Genomic DNA, 16,169 nt, shown 5'->3' with positions numbered 1-16,169 from the left:
CCGCCCTTGAGAAATCATGAAGTGTTCAAATCTCATTGTTTACTGTGGTGTGGTCCACTTGAGCTTTGAATTTATCTCATGTTTGGGTTGATGTCCTAAAATGAGCTGGCCAGACGGATGAATAGAGTGGATATAATACATACATCTCCGTGGGCCCAAAGGGCTTAGGGCTGCAGGCAACGTACGCAAAGTTAACATCAAGCCCTTCTGTATGTAATCATTTATGGGTCGCGGGCCTCGCGGCAAAGGCAGAACGAACTTACAACGACCGTCCCCTGACAAGGCGGCAAGAAACGGAATCCAACCCAATTAGAGGATTCCCACGAAGATTCGCGCGAGGTGAGGTTGAATTGGTGAACTGCAGCACACGCGCACACAGACTCAGGTATGAACCGTCCAGTCCAATCAATAAACAAATCCTGCGGCGACATGACATGTCCCATGAATCAGGCCAATCAACATCAGGTGGACCACACCTGACCGACGAAAATGACGGTTGAAAGAAAATCAACAACAATGTAAATTCCTTTGACTCTACGTGCCTGGATTTCGGCAAATGGCATGATTGTGTTGAGCCCACTGAGTCACGTGGCTTAGATTTCTCACACACGTGCCATATTCGTATGTGGGCCGCAATTCACTCGTTGAATCTCTTATCGCGCGCTTCATCTATTTCATCGGTAGTCGCGAACTACCTCCCGCTGATCTCCTTCCTCTCATCTCTCCGGCCATGGCGATCGCAGCAACAGCAGCCGTTGTACCGCTGGGCCTTCTCTTCCTCCTATCAGGCCTCGTCGTTAATCTCATTCAGGTAAATCAAAATCCCACTTTTTTAAATTATCTTTCAATTTCAAAGGTTTTGATTGGCTTCAGCCATCACTCTTTTCGTTTGCGCAATTTTTAGGACGAATTATTTAAATGTTTCGATTCTGTTCATTGATTTTCTTTTCAAGCTTTCATATCTGATTTTATATGAGTTTGGTCTGATTTTCATTTTGATTCTGTAGTGTTTCTCCTTTTTTTTCTTGTCATTTCCAGGCCATTGTCTTTTTGGCTCTCCATTGGTTCTCGAAGAATATGTACCGCTCGATCAATAAGGTAGTGGTGGAATTGCTGTGGTTGGAGCTGATATGGCTCATTGATTGGTGGGCTGGGGTTAAGGTATTTGTGGAATCTCTTTTGTAATTTGAATTTATGGTAGGTTTGGATGAGAGGAATTTAAAATGGGCAAGAGGATTTATTTCCAGGAAACAAATTTCCCATGAAGGAGAATCTGTTTGTCATGTGTGTACCTGGAATGTAATTCCAGGGATTCCAGAAACCGTGTTTGGGTACTGGGAAGGAACTGCCAGGAATTATACGTGTGGTTTCACTAGGGAGGGAGTTTGAAAATATGACTGTTGGCAAGGAATTCATTCATTACCCTAGAAATTGCAAGCTAGCTCCTCCCAAGGAATTTCGAAACTTCTCTGTTGGTGGACATGGATCCGGCCGGAAACCAATTCCAGGTATTTCCAGGGGCCCAAATGCAAGATTGCATTTACATATGGATTCCATTTCTACAGGGCTATTTCTCAGTTGTATTATTCGGTTTCTTATTTTTGCTGTGGTTATTGTCATGTAGCTCAAAGGCATTGTGATGCTCTGATAACTGAAATTTGGCAATTTGAATGTTGATGAATTTGTTGTTATTATTTATTGAGGGGAGTTATATGATTTGCAACCCACGCCTGTGTAGTTTACTTGGATTTTCGATTTCGACTAGCGGGGTCCATGGTTTGGTAGTCCAGATCATTAGGCTGTTATGACCCATTGTGGATGGAGAATGCTTCGAGTCTCCTATATTGGAAGATCCCAGCAACAGGTCTTGGGATTTTTTTACTTTTTATTTTTCGTCTGAATGTGGACCTTTGTAAGCAAAACATTAGGACTGTCCTATCGAGGATTTGGGTCATGGTCCATTGTGGTGGGATGCAACACAAATAGTCTGGATTGTTGACCGTAGACCTTAGTTGAGAATATAGAGAACCAACAACTACTGTGCAAAGACACCTATTGCATATCATGTAATTCCTGGTCCATTGCTGTATGGCTCTTTGGTGTTGCTGTTATGCTATGATTTTTATATGCTGCTTTTTCATGTTATATTGGTGTAAAGAGGAACCAAAAGACAATGGAGGAAGGACTGGTAAAAGGATAAACTAAACAAAAATCAAACGATTTTTTATTTTTTAAAATAAATAACAAAATTTCATTAAAAGCCAGATGGTTGCTTCTAGGGCTGTCAACGTGTACTTGGATCCATGGATAACCAATTTAGTCAGATATGGATCCAGATGTTGGGCCTGACTAATTAGTTTGGATTCGTGTCCACAGATTTGATCCAGTTTAGATATAGGGTCGGATTAAATGCTAGAATATATTGCTTTTTTTAATTTTACCATTTTTCTAATTGTATTTATTATTGAAAACCATGCAAATTGTATTTTTTTAGCATTGATCCAGACCCGGATCCGGACCTGAACCTATGTTCAGAACAAATTCTAGTTCCAATTTTGGATCCAAACCCCATCCAGTTCATGCTCAAAATTCGACCTGACAGGATCTGATGGGATTTGGATCAGGGACCTGATGTATGGTACACGTAGTCATGCTCAGGATCCAAATCCAATTCCCTTGACTAAAGATGAGAATGGCATCTTGTCAACCATGTCTCACCCAATAAAAGAAGTTGATCAAATAACATAAATGCCCACTTCATTCAAGAATTCATGCATGGATATATTTGGCATGCAAAGAAACGCTTTACTGTTACGAAGACTGCTGTCTTCTCAAACAAATATGGTCTTGAATCTAGAGGTACTTTTGGTTGCAGATCCAATTGTATGCAGATTCTGAAACTTTTCAATCGCTGGGTAAGGTCAAAGTTTTTCTCACGTGAAACAACCACTGATCACCGTATGTTCAAATGTCAGCTTTATACTTATGTTGGAGAACTTTTTCAGGTAAAGAACATGCACTTGTCATATGCAATCATAGAAGCGACATTGATTGGCTTGTTGGATGGGTCTTAGCTCAGGTGTGTATCTTTCATCTATTGCATCCATCCATGCACACATACCTACTCCCAATCTCCCATGCATCCACATGCCAAAATCATCATGAGTGGCAGAGTGGGCGTCACTGTTTCCGACTTGATCACCGTCAAGCATTACCATCTATGTATTTGATTAATTCCTTGTAGACTTATGCTTTTCTTTTCATTTAATTATTGATTCATCCCAGCGGTCAGGTTGCCTTGGTAGCACGCTTGCCATTATGAAGAAGTCATCAAAATTCCTTCCTGTGAGTTTTTTTATTCCAACTTCATTATTCCTGTTGCTTGTGATGAAGTCTTTGATTTTAGAGAATCATGGCATGCACACATGCGTGGATCTCTACATGTGGCTCATTGGTAAGCTGACTGAAACCATGTAAATTGTGGCCCCCCTGTGGATGCACCACACCTAAAAGTAGCACTGATTGGATGATCATAGTTGTCTGATCCACGGACTTGTCTCATTGAATGTGAGATGTTGCCTATTTCTCTTTTTAACTGCCGGTTTGCAGTGCATTGGTCAGACAACCTTGACCTTCAGATCAGCACTCTATCTGGGCTTTGGCCACCCATGAGGGGGGGCAGAATTTGTATCATCTACATTGCCTTAAATGTTGGTATGGCCATATGTTCAGTTTAGAATGTACAGATCATCTGAATATGGCACACTCATCATTTTAACTAGTCTGTACCAGTTGTTAAAATCTTATTCACATGATTATGACATCAATATTCAATGAAGATTACAGAGCTTCAGACCTAATCTGAAGTTTTGAGTGGATCTAGTCATATTTGAATTATTGAAGTCATTCTTGTAAGTTTACATGGGAAGGAAACCAATGTTTGCCTAATCTCAAGACTTAACAAAAATTAATTTGGAAAACTAAATGAATTAAAGACTTCTCGTAGCATGGCCTTTGGCTTCTTCCTTAGCGAAGGTTTGATTAATTCCTACAAAATTACGCGAAAAGCAGCCGCACTCAAAGTCTTTATCTGATACTTGCCTAAAATATAATTTCAGATATTGTTTTAGCTTGTTCGTCTTAATCTGCTTTTCTCACTTATCTGTAAAGATTAGCTTAATCCTCCTTGATGATGTTTCTTGATGTGCTTGTCTCAATGATCTGACCTGCTATTTTTCTTAAATCAGACACGTACATTGTTTTTTTTTTTTTTTCTCTTGCCCATTCATGCTATTTTCCTAGATTCAGATGTCATTAATGGTCCAATTGATACTTCTACGATTTACATCCCCTTGTGGTTTCTTCCAAGTTTGTAAATTTACCTTATCCTGACTTAAGTTTTTCTCAGTTGTTGGGGAGTGCATTATCTTTGATTTGGAGGATAAAATACGGTCAATATATGCAGGTCATTGGTTGGTCAATGTGGTTTTCTGACTATGTTTTCCTAGAGAGAAGCTGGGCCAAGGATGAAAGCACGTTGAAGGTAGTATACACTCAACACAGTGTTGAATACATGCATGTCTCTTGTGACTACTCTACTGTTTGAGATACTACTCTATACTGCAGTCAGGTCTGCAGCAGCTAAAGAACTTCCCTCGATCACTTTGGTTGGCCCTTTTCGTGGAAGGAACTCGTTTTACAGAGGCAAAGCTTTTAGCAGCTCAAGAGTATGCAGCTTCGGCCAAGTTGCCCATCCCTAGAAACGTTTTGGTTCCTCGTACAAAGGTCACCTTCCTGCCACACTTTCATTAATGATAGTGAAGAGTAAGGTATATGTATTTAGAATTAATACTTAGAACTTCATTTTATCTTTTCCCACTTTGTTATTTCCCCTTGACAATTCTCTACACTGTTTGTGTAGCAGGATGTTGTTTTTATGAAATTATTTCCTGGCTTAAGAGCAATTGGCATTAATAATAATCAAGTACTTGATTTTGCCTTTTTCTTACTTTCTATTTGATAGTTTCTCACTACTGCAACTCTTGTATGTCTAGCATGATGTCTGACAGCATATATTTCATGGCTTAGAAGAACTTGCTTTCTTTGTTCTTCTTCAGCTTTCCTCATTACCATTTTGAAGTAGGATCATGTCATAGGTGCACGTAACTTAAGCCAGTCTCATTCACTGAGAAACTTATTGATCTTGTTTCAAGAAGTTATGAAACTGTAGATTCAGAAAGTAGGACACTGAGTAAATGTATGTGATGAATCGCATTAAGGTCTCGTCAACCTTTTTGATTTACCTCTGCCAGCAACTTTCACGTACGAATCTTAGTTAAATGATTGTTGAATGTAGATGAATCAGGACATGAATAGTGTCCTGATCCCTCCATTCCCAACAAATGACAGCCATGGTTTGGCAATTCAGACCCTAGATCTGATTGGACCTGTCTTGGACTGGGGATGCCCCAAAAAGTATTCTAGATTGGAAAAATTCTAACCTTTGAATCAGTGGCCTGGAAAAAATAAGCCATTGCCATCATCGTAGCCTTGTAGCAGCGATTTGGGTTGGGCTTTCTAATCCTGTTTCACCAATTATTCCTAGGCTCCGCTCATCCACACTAAATGATCATATTCCTTTTCACAAGTCCTTTTAGGTCTTCAATGTCCTCTTTTTCGGCCCTTCAACCACAATCGTTGTTTCCCTCCCTGCCAAGGATGCCTCCGGTTTTCATAGAACACGGATGAAACATCTCAGTCAGCTCTGCATTATTTTATTTCCTACTAGAGAGACTCTCATGCTGCCTTGGATGGCCTCATTTTTTTATTACTTTTCTTCCGACACATCCATCTCAACATCTTCATGTCTGCAACACTCAACCACTGCTCATGTTGCCTCCCAATTGCCCTATACTCTATCCTATACAGCATGGCTGATCAAATACTAGGCCTACAAAAATAGGTTCTTTAGAAATATATGACAATGGTCTGGGAAAAAGATGGAGATTGGTCTTACAGGAACTTTCTACCTAGAATATATTTGGGGAATACCTAATAGTTTATTACAAATCACAATGTATTTTGATTGTAAATATTTGCTTATATTCTAACACATTTAACCCTTTTGCATTCAGGGTTTTGTTTCAGCTGTAAGTAATATGCGCTCGTTTGCTCCGGCTATATATGATGTAACTGTGGCTGTTCCTAAAAGTCAGCCTGCACCTACAATGCTGAGAATTTTGAATGGACAATCTTCTGTGGTGAGCAAAAACGCGTGACTATTAATCTTTCATCAGAATTCTTATGCTCTACTTCCATCTTTCAACATTCATTTTGGTGGTACATTCAGGTTTCAGTATAGCTACATGTGGTTTAAGTTTACTTGTATTTGTACTTCAATTTTGCAAGTTTAGCAAGGTGGGATTTCTCAATGTTGATCACCTGGATGGATGTGATCATTTGTGTGATTGACCAACCTAGTTGTTCTGCCCACATGTAGTGTATTCCATGAATCCATGTTGTTCAGGTTTTCTGAGCCATCCACATTGTAAATGGTTCAAGGATCATTTCAAAATCTTTGATTTTTATTTATAAAAGCAGAAAAAGATGTAAAATTTAACTATTTTCTGTGATATTAAAACCAGAGTGTACATGTTAGAATCTAGTTAGCAAGCACCCTATTTTGTGATCAACAATAAAAATCACTCATAGTTGGTACAATGTATTTATGAAAGAAAATCTTGAATTCAAATTTCAATTTGGATCACTTACCTTTCTTTTTATGAATTCTTGTACACTAAAATACGAAATACTCATAGACTGTGATGAATTTTGTATATAACACGTAGAGTAGAACTTCTACAGTGATTTTGGAAGATATCAAAGTCTTGGACAATGAGGAATCTCACAGCTCCTCGTAGGATAGACACTGCAAGAGATAGGATCTGAAATCAACATTGGAAAGGGGATCCTGGGGGAGGAGAAATTTGTTGACATCAAAAGTTAAGATCCAAATGGATCAAAGAAGGCAATAGGAACATCACTTATTTCCACAAAATGACTATTTGTAAAGGGAAAGTTAACAAAATCTCTTCACTAAAAGTATGAAGTAGATTCTTAGATGAACTTAACGAGTTTTTTCCCCCCTTAGAAGATCTCAAAAACATTTTTAAGCTTGTGAAATTAAAGCAAGGATATTGAGTTCCTAATACAAGAACTGAATGGCCCAAACTCTCCTTAGCCAAAATGTCAGAGATGGAATTAGCTTTGGTACCAACAACGGAAGACAAAATGTTAACGAAGAGGCAAGAGATTATTTGCCAAAAATAAAGCATAGCTCTCACAGCTCAAACCCTGCTTCTTTTGCTGTCTTGAGCACATTAGACAAGTCTGAAATCATGGAAACCAGGGAAAAGAAAGATGAAACATAAATCATGAATCACCTAAGCCCTCCTTCTCAGGGCTTTTACTCCCAGTAACTCTTCCTCAGCCAGGAAAAAAAAAAACTGTAGAGACCAGGATTACTGAAAGAAAACACCGTCAAAATTCAGTTTCCATGCACCAGCTGAAGGAGGGGATCACCCAGCTGTCGGATTCCTCTTGAGGAGAGCGATTGCTGCTGCATACAATCAATTCCTACATAAATCCGAGAGGGAAGATGCCCCTGAAAATTAAGGAACTATGGGTCCATATGATAATGATTTGTTTAATTTTTAAATAAAATGAAGGAAATGGCAGAGCATTTTCACTCTTTCCATGAACAACCCATTTCCCCAATTGTTAAACATCTCCGCTAATGTCTCCCAACCACTCAAGCTATACCGAAAAGCTTGAAGAATGCCTCCCACATAGATAAAGTAATCAAACATGGATGAAGAGAACATGCTCTAATTCCTATTTCTCCTTGCACATGGTGGATCTGTTAGCTAGATTGTAGCCCCTAATCTTGAGATGATCAAGTGTAACTTCCATTGCAATCCATAAGAAAGACAACTCTAGGAGGGACAACCAGTAGCTAGAAAGTAGGAAAAGGAGATCGATCTTTTTCCAAAATTTGGGGTCTTTCTCGTTTCTGAAGAGTATGGATTCCAAATTCCAATTTACTTAGAAGCTCCCAGTGGGCCTCGATCTCATCATCTTTGAGGTCCCCTCTAAACATGATATTACAGACCATTTTGTCTCCAATTATTCTAAAACTCTCTTCCACTAATACATTCCTTGGCAAGACAACTTTATACAAACTAGGAAACTTTTGGCAAATGTCTTTTTGCCAAGCCATTCATCTTCCCAAAAATGCACTTTCTTGCCCTTCTTAACCTTGAATCTTGTCCCCACTCTCAGGGTTCTTCCCTAGATCTTTGACTCACTCCCATTTTGTCAATTCTTTGCCACACACTAGAGCCCACTCCATGCTTTATCATACATGGATCCCACCCCTAACTGTGTAGAGAGATGTGTGTTTGTTTATGTAGTCTTGCAGTGGGTGTTTTTATCACAATATATTTCCCTGAAAGTTCCAAACAGCCCTTAAACTTCAAGGATTCACATGTTTGATATTATTATAATTTTAAAAGAGATTTTACCACCTGCTTGTCTGATGCCCATTTATCATTTTTTAGAATCTGCCCACATGATTGTCATGTCTGAAAAATAGCTCATACCTTATTTTGCACAAAAATGGGTTTGGGAGGTGGTGATTTTCTTCCAGCCCTCACATGCCAACTGGTGGTCCATGTGTGAAATACAAACCATGCACGAGGTGAGCCATCTTATGAACATACAATTCCCCAAAAATCGGGCCCATCCATTACCTAGCTGCCACACTGGTGCTGCAAACTGAACTACCTGGCAACCTCCCCAATAGACGTGACAGCTCTGTCACACCTGTTGGTAAAAAATGAGTTAGAATGGTTTTCATCTTCCAAACTGGTCCCTACACTTTTTCAACCTCTGGGTATTTAATCAACGAAAATGATCAGTCGCTCCAATTTCTTTCTGACAAAGAACTTAAATTTTCTAGGTGACAGGTCCAATCCTCACTTAGGAGCCAACTAAACTGGTAAAAAATTTGAGTTAGGATGGTTTCCTGACGTCTTCCAAACTGGTCCCTACACTTTTTCAACCTCTGGGTATTTAATCAACGAAAATGATAAGTCGCTCCAATTTCTTTCTGACGAATAACTAATTTTCTAGATGACAGGTCCAATCCTCACGAACCAACTGACTCACAAAATGGGAAGTGAAGCGGAAGGAGACAGCCCCAATCCAGAGAAAGTTAAAAATTTCCTTTGAAAATTTCACATATATGAGATTCATATTGGCCGTCCCTGATTAGTTTGGATAAGGCTTAGATGATGATGATGAGGTTTGTATCACGAAACAATGTGTATTGATAGAGTCGGATTGGTTTTCTATGCTCATTAACTCACTTGGTTCTCTATATTCATAAATTGGGTTTTATGAGAGAGATGTTTCTTAAGATGTGCAATTGCGCAGATACATGTCCACATGAAGCGGCATCCGATGAAAGAATTACCTCAGACGGATGATGCAGTTGCACAATGGTGCAGGGATTTATTTGTGGCTAAGGCATGTACTTCAACTTTTACACTATCCTATTTGCAAATAAAAAATTTGCAATTCTTGAAGGAAATTTTTAGCCTTGTATGTGAGGTATTGTACCATGTGTTGCAGGTACCCCACACTTGATTTAGTTTTGAGATTCTGTGGTAAATATTTGCCTTTTGGTTCTTGCCTTAACAGGATGCTTTATTGGACAAACATCTAGCTGAAGATACTTTTGGTGACAGGGAGTTCCGACCAACTGGTCGGCCAAAAAAGCCATTGTTGGTATGGCGTTATTCTGAACCCTATGACATAGAGCAATTCTCTCATGCATGGTCAAAGTAATATGGATAAGAACATTTCAACTTGAAGATCATTGACATTCATCACTAGCGGTGCAACTCGGGCGGTTGGGTCGAGTTGTGGGTCAACCCCGGGCTCAACCCAACCTCAAGAAGACCCAACCAGCAACCCGACGAAACCAGAAGTCCATACTCAACCCAACCTGACCCAGATACAAGTGATTATTCCCAACCCAACCTAACCCGACCTGAATTTGCTCAATCCAAACCCAACCTGAGGACCTTAACAACCCAACCCAAACCGACCTGAACTCGGTTTTGATCAGTCAAGTTGCAGCCCTACTTGTCACAGGAGAGATGATAATATCTTATCACAGGTTTACAGCTCTATTATTCATGGAACCATGCACAATATCAACTTGATAGAATGTGAATTAGAACTTAGTCCTATAAAAATACGAAAAATGACAGAAAACAGAAGTTGGGAGAATCAGTAGCTCCGTTCTTAGCCAGTTGAATTCTAGTAATACCAAACAGAATATCATAGAACCATGATATCATAGAACCAAGAACCTGCAAACACAAGGAAGAGCCAGTGTTACAAAATTTCCTCTGCAAATGAGGAAAAATTCAGGCACTCTATGCATAATGCAAGCCAACTAAACAAGCTCAAATGCTGAGGTTGTATGCTTGGGAGGTTCCTTTAACACTCTGTCCTGTTGTGATTAATCAGGTTGTTATATCATGGTCATGTCTCCTGATGTTCAGTGCTTTCAAATTCTTCACATGGTCTGCGTTGCTATCCACATGGAAAGGACTTGCATTTTCGATATCTGGATTACTTCTAGTGATGATTGTCATGCACGTCCTTATTCTATTCTCCCAGTCAGAGCGTTCAACTTCCGCAAAAGCAGCTCCAAGCAGATCCAAGAGCAGGGGAGCGCCTTCAGATGCAAACCCTGCCAAGCAGAATTAATTCCATGTGATAGAAAATGTAAGTTCGATTGATTCTTTTTATCTTTGAAGATTGTTGGGCATAATCAGTTGTCTTTAGGCCTCCTCTTGGACTTCCAAAATGATACATGAAGTAACGGGCGATATATTTAGTTCTGAAATGCCTGCATATATCTTCAGTAGCCTTTTTATTCTCTTTTCTTCTTTCTTCTTTCTTTCTTCTTTCCTTTTTCTTTTTGGCTGTTGATTGTTTGTCTGCATCAAAATAAAACTTTGAATGCATATCAATTCATTGCTTATTTGTTTATTGATAACAACTTTCCAACTTTATCTGATGTGGCTTTGAACATCCAATTTCTCCAACCTGCACATGGCTGTTTCTTCCACAAGAGGTGTGATGGCTGTCCGGATCGAATCCTACTCTCCCAGCACATGCCCTTGCATCACTGCCTGTGTCTGATTCAGGCCACACATTTGGTGGGCCCCGCTGTATCTCTGCCGTGGCCCAAAAATCAGGCTGCTCTAGTTATTAGGTATGCCAAGTGTATGAAAATATTGGACGCTTAAAAAGGCCACGGGCCCACATTTGATGTAGACTGTAGCGCGCCTGATGCTAGCCTTTGTTCTGGTTTTGGGTCGACGTAGCAGACCGGTGCTTGGGCTGCATTCGAAATCCTGCTCTTTGTGATAGGCCATTCATCAAGTTGCCCCAACCATGGAAACGGACCATTCCTCTAAAACCATAACATGGGGACTTGATAGCAAAGAAATCACGTTGCTCAGATGATCTTAACCGTGACGATCATCTCTTAAAGCCACGCACTCCACTAACGAATCACCATTCACCAATTGCCAGTGTAGTGTAGTGTGTTTAGAAGTGCCCAGCATTTGGGAGCCGTTCATCAGCTCAGAGGTGGTTTTGGCCTTTGGCAGAGGAATTATATGATATGCGTGGTAGATAGCTTTTTCTAGTTCTCACAGTATGCACAGGTTTTCGACCCTAACAAGTGGTGCTTATGCGGACGCGGATTTCCTGGAAAAGCCCAAGTTCCTGCGCTGGAAACTTATGTGGAGCCCATTGTGATGTTTGTGACAGATCCACCCCGTCCATCCGTTTTGTGAGATCATTTTAGGAAGTGACACCAAAAGTGAGCAGGATCCAAGACTCAACTGGGCCGCACCAACGGAAAAGGTGGGTAGGGAAATTCTTACCGTTGAAACCTCCCTGGGTCTACAGTGATATTTACATGTCATGTCGTTACGTCATTCGTACTGGGACGAACTGAAAAAACAAATATTAGCCAGATTCAAAACTTCTGTGGCCCATGAATATTTCAAATGTGGACATTCGATCCTCACGTTTTGAGCCTACTTGAGTACTGGTTCCGGCTCATTTTTGGACTTATTATCTAACGTGATCTAAAAAACGGATGGACGGAGAGGATTTCTCAAAAACATCACAGTGGGCCCTACCTGGGTTCCCGAGCGCAAGAACTTCCTTTAGCAGGAAATCCGCGTCCTACCCATGAGTCATTGCCCAGACCATTGGTCTGTCCAGCCCGACCGTTTATGCTACATTCCCAACCTTCGCAACGAAGGACCTTTTTCCATTGAAACCGTTGTCGGTTATCTTTTCTTGACGTTCGGGAGGATGCCCCCACCAAGAAAGTGGGATAAGGCTGATCCAACGATCATGTGAGCCGCCACTTGAATATGGAAGTTTTTGAGTGGATGCCGATTGTTTCGTAAGATGTGGACCACCTAATGACTGCATAAACCTGAATTTTGGGTGATTTCGTTGCCATGCGGGTTGGATGGCACCAGGGACGGCTCAACATTTTTAGGGGCCTTAGGCAAATCATAAAAATGAAGCGTTTTAGTTTAAAAATAAAAAGTAATAATAAATTCAAAATTAAACCATAAATTTGCTTATTATCTTTTTAGATACATATTTTTTACTAGTCATTTTAAAGATTAACAAGTTGACACAAATAAAAAATAATAATAATAAATAAATAAAAGCTAATTGATATAAATAATAGATTGAAATATAAATTTTGGAACAATGGAACACAACGAATCCTACATTTGTTGAGGCAGCAACAACCAACGGATCAAGAATCTGAGAAAGCTGATTTGCCGATTATTTGAAAAGTTATTTTGCAAATATTGTTTAGCAAAAAAGTAAGAAAAGAGACGATAGAGTTAGTTTGTTATCATTGATAATGCTAGTTTTTAGGATTTATTTTTTATTTTCAATTTTAAAGTTGTAAACCAATTTTTAGATGTTCCTATTTTGTAAACCTTTTAATAAGTTTTATTTCAAAAAATTTATACTTTTTTTTCTTAATTTTAATTTTGTTATGATATAGGACTTTCATAACTAAAAAATTTTAATTTTACTATAACATAGAGCCTTCATAATTAGAGGGCCCCTTGCCTCACCTACCTACCCCTTAAAGCCGCCCCTGGATGACCTGCATAAGGCATGGTAGACCCCGCACGGGTAATTGAACAACATTCACATGGATGTGAATAAGTTCTACTTCATGACTTTCACAAGCGCGTAACATTAACGCGCAGGTGCATAAGGGTGATAGAAGCATATTTATCAACAAATGTTTGCATAGGACGTGAATTGCTGCAGTTGCCTGTAACCGGGGTCACAGGGTTACATGAATCTACTGTAACTCCTTACATGGACCAATGAAATTGTGTCATATGCGCGATGAGTACTAAGATCTCAGTACTGGAGGGGTCACATCATCGTGGGGCCCACAGCACTGATGAGTACCAAGATCTCGGTACTGGAGGAGTCACTACCAAGTCCGAGTCCATTCCTATGAGCCTGACCTTGTTTTACAGGCAATTCACGTTAGTTGCTAGAGGATCATAGCCATCCAAAGTAGGAAAACTGAATGGAAGACCTAGATCCATGCTTCAAAAAGCCTTAGTGCATCTGCGTGCACATGAGCCTTACTAAGAGAAAGAGATACTAATAGATCTCGCTCACACGTATGTCATATCAAAGCGATGAATGATGAAGGGCGGGCCCAGTCATCAGAATCCTACTTTCCCAACAAGATCGCTCGTCTTGCGCATGCGGCACGGCCCAAACAGCAAGTTGGCTTTGGTCATGGTGGGAGTGAAACATCCATGAGAAAAAGGCCAGTTAATAAAATCTCCCCTTGTCCCTATTCGACTACAAGGTGGCCCACCTAATAACCGCTCACAAGTGACGGTTGCTATCTCTCTCTCAATGGCTGGAGTTTTTTGGTCGATAGTGGATATCCTTTTTCCTACAACTGGCATAGGGAATCTGGTGACGGGACGGGGTAAAGGAAGTAGAGGAACTTTCTTTTGGCTGTTTTGTGGGCCATTTAGCGTGAAAGGTATAATAGCTGCTTTTGGAATATATAATTGAGATGAATAGGAGAATCATGAGCGTTGGCAGCTTTGAATTTCAGGTAATTGGAATCTCAAAAAGGAGGTTTTTGAAATCCCATCCAAAGCCAATGATTCATGTGGGAGGGGAATTGGAGCTACCTCCAACTATTAGATTTTAACCATTAGAATGGTTTCCTTTAAAAAGAGTGTTCTCATCCCCTCAACAATATCTCCCACCTTTTTCCGCAAGGCAGAGCTTTCGTATCTAACGAAATCGGATTGTCGTGCTGTGTAAACTGAGTTGGCCCCACCTTGAATGTATGTGGTTTATCAACGCTGTCCATCCCTTTTTTCCATCTAATTTAAGGGTCGAGTCCAAAATTGAAGCATATCCAAAGATCAAGTGGATCATGCCACGGGAAAACAGTGGGGATAATGATCTCCACTGTTGAAACCTTGCTAGGCCCCATAGTGATGTTTATTTGTCATCCAATAGTGATCGTATGGATGCTACTGTTTGAATCTAAGGTACCACTCAGCAATGCAAAGATCGTTTAACCTGGGTACCACGATCCGCTAAGACTCATGAGCCGAGCATGGTGGTATGGGACACCGTAGTCGAGCTGTCGGCCTACGCTGAGGTGACGAGTCTCCCCGTAGTGTCCAGTGAGCAAACTAAACTCGTAAGCCGAATACGGTGGTATTGGACACTGTATTCGAGATGTCGACCTACGATCAGGTGACGAGCCTTTCGTAGTGACCTCGAGTATACACTAGAACTACGTTAAGGTGATGAGCATTTCCATAATAACTTTGAGTATAAACTAGGCCTACGCTAAGGTGATGAGCCTCTCCGTAGCAACATGGAACTGCCATCGTATGCGACTAACTAGGATTGACGACCCTAGATGGATCATCGTTTGGGTCAATGATATAAAGGGAGGTACATTAGCTTCCCAAACATGCTGTATGAATAAGACTAAGTAAGAACTTGGCTAATCACGCACATGCACCGCATTGCATATGCCTTTGGCATTAGAGTTGAGCACAGCGAGAGTGTTGCATGCCGCGATCGTGAGATGATGTCGCAGAGGGAGTGCAGGTGAGAGCATACATCATTAATACATATCATCCTTACGTTAACTAGAGTATTTAGGAATGCTTGTTGTATTACTTTATGATTACTGCTTCAGTTGAATTGATAATATATTAACCTTTGCTCTATATATCCACTGAGTTGATCACTTACTCTCACTTTGGGACGGTGTTTTAAAACACCAACCAGAATCTATTGTAGTTTCAGGTGATGTCGAGGCTTACGGGGCGGAGTCTGACTTCTATGACGACGAAGAGGAGTTCTCCCATCTGCAACTCTCTAACGGGTCTATGTAGACATGGAGTTGCGTCATCGGGGTTACATGGATATGAATTCGATGACATTAGACTTTATTATTTTATATATTTTGGAATCAAACATGTAATTATTTAACCTGGTATTATGTTCATACTCTGGGGACTTGCAACCACTTATATGTTTTATATATTTATCACTGTCTTCCGCTTGCGTAATTCAATTGTCTTTGGAGTATGATATATTGTTTTAGTATAATTTCATTCATGTTTAATGCGATAATATGGATAACATTTAATCATCACATCTATGTTGCATAAGTGATGCGTTAGAACTCGGGAGTTGGGCATCTGCTTGACCCTCAATTTTCAAGGCGTTACAGAAACAGACGGTTGAGATGGGAAGAAATGAAGGCACGCGGATCACCAGCGTGGTAAAAATGAGATTTTTGTGTTTGAAAGATGCCACACACGCATTTGTTTGCATTGGGATTACTGTGTATGCACACGTGTTTTGTCCCATTGAAATGGCTAGGGTTCGGTCGAAATTAAGTGTCGTGCCAGATGGACGGTTCAGATCTCTCATTCTGTCAATGAAGGTGGGCCTAGATC

At 40.3% G+C, this 16,169-nt stretch overlaps 1 protein-coding gene across 5 annotated transcripts; it reads left to right on the top strand.

Annotated features, from left to right (window-relative positions):
* Window positions 1–259: 259 nt before the first annotated feature.
* On the top strand, window positions 260–11,150 carry LOC131221148 (1-acyl-sn-glycerol-3-phosphate acyltransferase PLS1-like). 5 transcript variants are annotated; one of them, XM_058216305.1, is made up of 12 exons: window positions 279–385; window positions 451–811; window positions 1,039–1,161; window positions 2,876–2,915; window positions 3,006–3,079; window positions 3,286–3,345; window positions 4,409–4,543; window positions 4,627–4,785; window positions 6,135–6,260; window positions 9,496–9,588; window positions 9,763–9,849; window positions 10,600–11,150. In XM_058216305.1, the coding sequence occupies exons 2-12, from the start codon at window positions 731–733 to the stop codon at window positions 10,840–10,842; spliced, it is 1,221 nt and encodes a 406-aa protein (XP_058072288.1). In that variant the 5' UTR covers window positions 279–385; window positions 451–730; the 3' UTR covers window positions 10,843–11,150. The 5 variants fall into 5 exon arrangements, with proteins under 5 accessions (XP_058072281.1, XP_058072298.1, XP_058072288.1 ...); XM_058216298.1 differs by having other exon boundaries at window positions 260–811; XM_058216315.1 differs by having other exon boundaries at window positions 262–811; window positions 4,466–4,543.
* Window positions 11,151–16,169: the final 5,019 nt, after the last annotated feature.

This window comes from Magnolia sinica, chromosome 1 (genome assembly GCF_029962835.1).
Source record: "Magnolia sinica isolate HGM2019 chromosome 1, MsV1, whole genome shotgun sequence".
In the NCBI taxonomy this organism is placed as follows: Eukaryota; Viridiplantae; Streptophyta; class Magnoliopsida; order Magnoliales; family Magnoliaceae; genus Magnolia; species Magnolia sinica.
The sequence above is the reverse complement of the archived record's forward strand: the minus strand, read 5'-3'. Positions and strand labels throughout refer to the sequence as shown.

Coding starts and splice junctions, on each gene's coding strand:
- LOC131221148 (XM_058216298.1), top strand. CDS start 731: ATGGCGATCGCAGCAACAGCAGCCGTTGTACCGCTGGGCCTTCTCTTC. Junction 6,261..9,495: donor TGAATGGACAATCTTCTGTG/GTGAGCAAAAAC, acceptor GCAATTGCGCAG/ATACATGTCCACATGAAGCG. Junction 9,589..9,762: donor GGGATTTATTTGTGGCTAAG/GCATGTACTTCA, acceptor TTGCCTTAACAG/GATGCTTTATTGGACAAACA.